The sequence below is a fragment of the Egretta garzetta genome, unplaced genomic scaffold, assembly GCF_000687185.1.
Source record: "Egretta garzetta isolate BGI_Z169 unplaced genomic scaffold, ASM68718v1 scaffold133, whole genome shotgun sequence".
Lineage (NCBI taxonomy): Eukaryota > Metazoa > Chordata > Aves > Pelecaniformes > Ardeidae > Egretta > Egretta garzetta.
Window position 1 is genome coordinate 1,825,293 of NW_009259111.1, and position 7,397 is coordinate 1,832,689.

Below are 7,397 nucleotides of genomic sequence, written 5' to 3' on the forward strand. Positions count from 1 at the left end.
CCCATGGACTTATGTGCATTCAGGTTCCTCAGGAGGTCACGAACCCGGTCTTCTCCTACAAGCAGGAGGGGTTTTGCCCTCCTGGTCCCCCTCATGCCATCCATCAACTCGGGAGGAGTGAGGAGAGACGTTGCCAGTGAAGACTGAGGCAAAAAAGGTGTTGAGTACCTCAGCCTTCTCCTCATCTGCTGTTACCAGCCTGCCAGTCTTATGCATATTCTTTTCACCAATGTCTGTGAAATTTGGTATTTTGAAACCACTTTAAATTGAAGAATATTTGTAAATATTTTTCTCTATGGGAGTGTTGTACCATACTCTCTTGTAAAAAAAATCTCAGTTTCTGGCAATTAGGTAAGAGGTAGAAATAATGCAGTTTGATGACCTGTTTTTGAAGTCCTCTTTACCAGTCTGTCAACTGGAAAAACTTACCTTTTTACCATAAACTGAGCAAATGTGATACAGAAGAGGCTGTACTCTGTGGGATGCCATTTTGGGGCTATAGCTGCATTTTAGTAGTGGTTATTTTAAGATCATGAAGCAAAAAAATACCAGTTGACTTGTCTGAGATGCTGTGTTGGATTATGCATTTTCACTGCAGTCATGATAGCTCTTTAGGAAATGTTCTGATCTCAGTGTAAGAACAAGACACCTTTACTTTACCTGCTAGTGAGCACTTTGGGAAGAGTCCCAGAATGTAAGCATTGCCACTATGAAAAGTAATAGCTGTGTTGGAGCTGCCAACACACAGAGCAAAAATAATGACCTTTTCTTATACTGTAAACCTTTTGAATCTGTTGTCTTCTTAGTATTCATAAGTGCATTATACCCTGGTAAATCTCCTGTACGCAGGCAGTCAGATGTATTACACATTGCCAGCATCCTATAGTAAGTCTTCCTAGAGGCCTTAAATGAAGTAGAAATAGTGCATGGGCTTTGGTTCTCCCTCTCTGCAGGGAAATTTGTCTTCTAAGCAAGGTATCTGGAGGGGGAATACTCTGAGATACTGAGACCTTGTGTTGCAGTAAGACAGTAGTGCTTTCTAATGAGAGTATGCAGCATATTAGGAATTTTCCTATATGAAATGCCACAGTGATGCAGCTGCATTGATTGATCTGTTATCTGAGCTAGCATATCTCCCCATTGTGCTAAACAGACAGGCCTCTCTGTCTTTATCCAGGTGATATATATTCAAATTACATACCCTTTTGTCTATAAAAGGAGGATTAGTTTGGCAGTTCTATTACAGCTTCTGTCAAAGGCAGCTAGCTGATGAAACCATTTCTTTTTGTGTGCCTCTTAATTCACATCTCAAATTCTACATCTGCATAACCCAGGCTTTTGAGAAGATGCTGTCTCACACTTTTGCTTGTTCTGTGGAACAAACTGCTGACGCAACCTGAGGGGACTCAGTGCAACCTCCGTACAGCATTGGGACCGTATCAGCTTTTCAAACTGTGGGGCGAAGTGCCACTCGGGGGAAGTGCAGAGAAGTGATGTTTAGCCTTGTGATCTCAGTCAAACAGTTTAATCTGGGTAGCTGCTAACGAAACCAGCGGGCCTGCTCCTGAGCTAAGTTCGGTTACAGACAACCATGTGTGCAACTGTGCACAGAATCTAGCCCAGGGTCAGCGCTTTGACCACCATCACACAAACCAGCAGTATGATGCTAATCTCTTTGGCTTTAAGCCAGTATGACTGCTGCCTTTCATGGAATAACTCATGTCACCATCATTCCTGTGTATGTAGAGTAGCACAAAGTACCTATTAAAGTGCTGCTCTAGCCACAGCAGCTAGTAAAAGGAAAAACTGAAGTTGCACACTGCAAGTTTTTAAGTTTATGAGAATTCAGGTACCTCAAATGAGGGTTAGGTAGATACTAATCACCTAAATCCAAAATCATTCATCTGTTTCTAGCTCCCCTCTTCCCATCTCACCTCTAGGATTCACTGAGCAGCTGGCTAATCTTGGAGTTTATCTGTCTATCTGATGGTCTGGAGATTACCAGAGATCATCTGTCTGACATCACGTACCACCTACAGTTCACCATTCTGTGCAGGCCAAGGGTTGAGTCACCAAGGGTAATAGACCCTGCCTGAAACATTATGAGATTCAGAGGAGCTCCAGAGTAGTGCCTTGGTCTCCTGGGAGGCCTGAACTGGAGCGTACAGAGAGATCAGATGCCTGCTCAGGAGCAACCTGAAGCTCCAGATGAAACAAGCACAACAGTCAGAACCATTTTTACCCCTACGTACAGCAAGTATTTTTCTTATCTGACCTACTGAGTGAGTTAGTAGAGCTCAGATCGGCACTCTCCAAATACTTCTTTTTTGTCCGTAAGATTTTAGGAGACTACTTTTTTTCCAGAGAAAATAACATGTAATGACTACATGATCTTACCTGCTGGAAGCATTTTTGTTACAACAGTATGTAATCGTGTCACCTGAGCAGTAGTAATTACTAGAATCAGCAGTGTAGAACCAGTCAAAATTATAGTTTGCTTTTAATCTGATAAAAATCTCAGTCCTCTCCCACTCTCCATCTGATTCTAAAGGGCAAATTAAAGTTAAATGTAACACCTTCTTTTCAGTTTTAAATCTTCTTTCCTGCTTCTCCCCCCAGGAGAGCATTGTTGACCCTGTATAATAACATGATGATCTGTCCAACTGACATTTCTTCATGAGGCCTTGCAAATTTAATACCATTAATGGTCATAATTAGGGATCATTAGACTCTTGAGACTAATGTCTGTGTGAGACATTTTGATCAGCCCCACAAGTTGTTTTAAATGTAACATAGGTTCTAAATTACATTTTCTTACAATGCTTCAAGCAAGGTGTGGCCCTCTAATTCTCACCTAATCCTCTTTTAAAGGCCAGAAATTTCTGTAGTGTCTTTTGTACCATAACTCTTGCTTGTGTGTCACTTTCATCTTGCTCCCGCATCAGCTGTTCCTGCCTTCCTTTAGCTGGTTAAGTTTGCAGGCTTTCTGGATAAACCTTTATACCGAGCTGAAGTGCAGACCGCATGCAGATGTGGAATAGCATCACACTGCAGCCAGGCTTCTTCAGACTGTGCTGCTGGGATGGACCAAACAGTTCGGTTCATAGTTCTGTTAATAGTTTGTAATAATAGTGGAGTGAATTCTGGTGTCTAATATTTTTTAGCAGGACTCAAAATGTTACAACAGACCAGGAAAAAAGGTTACTTCAGCAACTCCGAGAAATTACTAGAGTTATGAAAGAAGGAAAATTCATAGATGGCATCTCTCCTGAGAAGGAAGCCGAAGAAGCTCCTTACATGGAGGACTGGGAAGGTAAGCTAGAGCTTTTCTTACCATTACCCTAACAAGGAAAATTGGGTAAGGATTACTGATAGTCCCAGATCCTTTCAGAATTTTTTAACTTTATCCTTCCTTTTCATAAGTCAGTGATCAAAACTTTGCAAGAGGTGGTTTGTTTTCCCAACCCTAATAGAAAGAAAATAGATTTTGAGGCATCCAGCATTTCCTTTAGTGTAAACACTACACTATCTGCTGCCAGAAGTGGCATATGCATATTCACATATGCTCCATCTGCTGATGGGTCTTGGCTGCTGTAGGTTTTTATCTTTCCCTTGGGCTAGATTTCATGCAAAAGCATAAAACCCCTTGGAAATCAGAATCAATATGCTTTGGATAACTTACAGTTTTTACTTTTGATTAGTCATTCATTGTTTGCTCCAGTGTTGTAAAAGTCAACTCCAGGAAGTCTGTCTTTTAAAAATTCTTTATTTTAATGTCCGTTCCATTCCTTGGTGTTCACTTGTTACATACATGTGTTTTCAAGATACCCTAGTTGAGCTGCTCACTATCATAATTTTAAATGCCGATTTAAATCCTTGCTCTTTAAGAAGCTTTCAAAAATGATCCAAAACACAAAGCATAAATAGTGGCCTCGAGCTCTGTTTTCTTAAGCCAAGCTCATGATGCATTTTCTAAAATGAAATGCACAAAATCGTTGACATACCTGTTTTTTGAACTTTATAAATAACACTGTTTATAACAAAAGTCTTCAAAACATGAATCAGTCAATATGTAGACAGAAACAAAAAAAAATGGATTTATTTAAAGATCTAAGATACTCAATTGTCACCTGTTAGCTCCTATAGCTTTCAGCAAAGCTCGCATATTCACTCCTGAAAGTCAGGGTTGATATCCTGGCTCCCTAAAAATAAGTGGAGTTTTCTTGTCATCTCTCAAGAAGTCATATTTTACACATTCTTGCCATGGATTTAATACTGTGAACTGTGTAGAGCATTAAATAGGTGACACGTATACTGGCAGTGCTAAAAACAACTGTTCTAACAAACTTGTGCATCCATCACTGAAGTCAGTGCTACTTTTAAATGCTGGTAACACTTCAAGCTGGGTATCACTTTATTCCTCAGGTTATCCAGAAGAGACCTATCCTGTCTATGATAATTCCGATTGCTTCAAGCGCAAACAGGACACAATCCTTGTAGATTACCCTGACCTGAGCCAGCCCTCCGCAGAAGAGCTGGCAGAAAGAATGGAGGGCATGGAAGATGAGGAGCATCTGTGCAATGAAACCTTGCTATCTGATCTCCCCATGGGAAGGGGCGGTCACGGTTTAACACAGAAAAAGGACAAGGTAACTGGCATCGATGAAGAGGAGAGGGACCTTTATCACAGCCAAAGCACTGAGGAGTGCTGCTGTTGTTACGAGGATGACGATCCTGCTGTCATAGCGGAAAATGCTGGATTCTACTCTGAGAGCTGCAGCGAAGCAGAAGAGTCAACCCAAGAGGACCTGTCTGTGGAGTCAGAAAATGAAAATGCAGCACTGAAAAAGCAAAAAGCCAGTGATTCAGATGAAACAGGCACACTGAGAAAGCGCAACACCAAAGGACTTGAGTAATACAGACAACCGTGGATGTTATCTAGATGGTGAAGGTAGAGGTCATAAACTGTCATTCGTGTGTTTTTTGTTCCCAGTGAAGACTTCTCTGTGTACATATCCTTGTACCAATTTCATTCCTGTGGTGACAATCACTCACATCATCTGCCTGAACTGGAAGCCAATGTCCTCTTTCATGCAGTCTTGTCATGCTTGCCATGATGTTTCTCCTTGCTTTTTGGAGACTGGTGTCTTGGAGCAGATTATTTGGTTCAGATATTTGTGATTCTTTCTGATTCTGAAGGAATAGTCCTTGGTTTTGCCCTTTGTCATCCCAGAGTTAACCAAATGCCTCTTCTGACTTTCTCAAAAACATCTGTTTGTGTGCTACCCGTTACAAAAATTAATCAAATCCATATACATTTATGAGATTACCAGGAAGATGGAGGAGAAAGTATGCCTTCTTTCTCTTACCTGAATGCTAACTGATGAGCAGAACAGACTGTAGTTACAGGCGCGACTCTTTCTCAACTGTGTCATTGCCGCTGTACACCTGAGAAACTGTTGTCCCTCCAGTTGACGAAATTGATACGCTGCCTCAACCCACAGCCCATTTCCCAGCTTATTCTGTGCTGCAGGACCAGTAGCCTAATCTATGTTGTGTCCCAGGAAGAGCATGAGCAAGACTGAAGTGTTACGAGTTTGTCTTTGCCATAGCTGTGGTAAAACGTCTTGGTGAAATTCCCAGATGAGTGCAGGAATCGGACCATACTTTGTGTTAGAAAAGAACACTAAAAATATCCCTGGGGGCTAAAAAAAAAAAAAAAAAAAAAAATTAAAGAAGGTTTGTGCTTAAAAGTAGAGAAGGGAGGGAGGGTGAACCTCAGACTGAAAAGGAGCCCCACCACCTCCAGGCCCCAAGGGTTTCCCTTGGTGGCCCCTGACAGACTCATGTCACACCAGGACAGCATCCTGAAGGATGCCAGGCCCTCTCCCTCGGGACTCCATGCAGAGGAGATGGCACCTCCCCACGCCCTAGGGGTAGGGCCAGGGGATGGGGAAGAAGGGCCCACGCAACATTCAGCAGTCAGCAATTCTATCATGGAGTGATGGGAGCATTAGCTGGGAGGCCCAACCTCTGTGCCTGGCTGTCCTGCAAGCTCACCCGTTCCATCTCCCGGCATCAACAATTACTGTATTGACTGCCATGGGTGGTGTGAACCCCCCACCCCTCCAGAAGGGGTGCCATCTCCTCTGCTCTGAATCCCAAGAAAAGGGGATGAGATGACCTGGCTTCTGCCAGGCTGCTGGGCTGGGGCAAGAGGAGTTGCCCCTCAGAGGGCCACCAAAGTCCCTGGGGCCTGGAGGTGGGGTTTCTTCAGTCTGAGGATGAGAAAGTTGCCTGATGGGTCGTTGAAGATGAAGCCAGACCCCCTGTGGCTGTGCACGAAGCACAGCAAGACAGCAAGCAAAGGGAGAAGCAGAAGACTACAGTGCTGCCAGGGAGAAGGGCTGGCCTTCAGCATGAAGGTCCCTTCTAGCTGCTTCATGAGGAGTTCTTTTCAAGGTCAAGGCATAAACAATTTTAGAGAAAGCCTCAAACCAATAAACCAAGAAAAGAACAGTCAAAATGCTCTCCTCCTCTTTTATTTGGTCCTTTGGCAACTGCATCTGGACTCCTCTGTCCCCTCCCCGTCTCCTCAGCCCAGGAAAGACACCCATGTGTGGGCTGTGGGCCTAGCCCAGGGCCTTCAAGATGGTGAGGGGCTGGGGCACACAGCACACAAGGGTGGCCTGAGGGACCTGCCTCTGGTCACCATGGTGCTGAGACACTGGAGCAGGTTGCCCAGAGAAGGTGTGGATGCTGGGGTGAAAGAAGCTGGGGCTTGGAGCAACCCGATCTAGCAAGAGATACCTGTCAGCCTCACCTCTGTGCCTGGCAAGATCATGGAAGAGCTTGGGCACATGGAGGGAATATTGTATATTTAGAAGACGTTGTTGCAAAACAGGTCCCGTTCCTGAGTCATGGTGGAGGGAGAGACAGGGAGGTGAGTCGAGACAGCCAGCATGGCCTCACCAAGGGCCAGCCTTGCCTGTGCAACCTTGTGGCCTTCTAGGGTGGAGTGGCTACATCAGGGGACAAGGGCAGAGCTACGACTGTCGTCTCCCTGGTCTCCTGTAAGGGCTCGGGCACAGTCCCATCCCTCACATGCCTCTCTCTCGGTTGGAGACACATGGATTTGCGGGGCGGACTGGTTGGTGGATGAGGAATTGGCTGGATGGTCACAGCCAGAGGGCAGCGGTCGATGGCTCAGTGTCCGGATGGAGATCAGTGACACACGGTGCCCCTCACGGGTCCGTACGGGGAGCAGTACTCTTTAATACCCCGTCATCAAGGACATAGACAGCGGGAACGAGGGCACCCTCAGCAAATTTGCAGAGGACTCCAAGCTGAGTGGTGCGGCTGACACACTTGAGGGACGGGATGCCATCCAGAGGGAC

The 7,397-nt window shown here is 44.7% G+C and overlaps 1 protein-coding gene across 1 annotated transcript in view; it reads left to right on the forward strand.

Moving 5' to 3' along the window:
- Positions 1-5,271, forward strand: part of RIC3 (RIC3 acetylcholine receptor chaperone) — a 15,141-nt gene extending 9,870 nt beyond the window's left edge. The window contains exons 4-5 of the mRNA XM_035890988.1: positions 3,165-3,313; positions 4,426-5,271. Of these exons, the coding sequence (XP_035746881.1) occupies positions 3,165-3,313; positions 4,426-4,916 (640 nt within the window). The 3' untranslated portion in view covers positions 4,917-5,271. The remainder of the gene's footprint in view (positions 1-3,164; positions 3,314-4,425) is intronic.
- Positions 5,272-7,397: the final 2,126 nt, after the last annotated feature.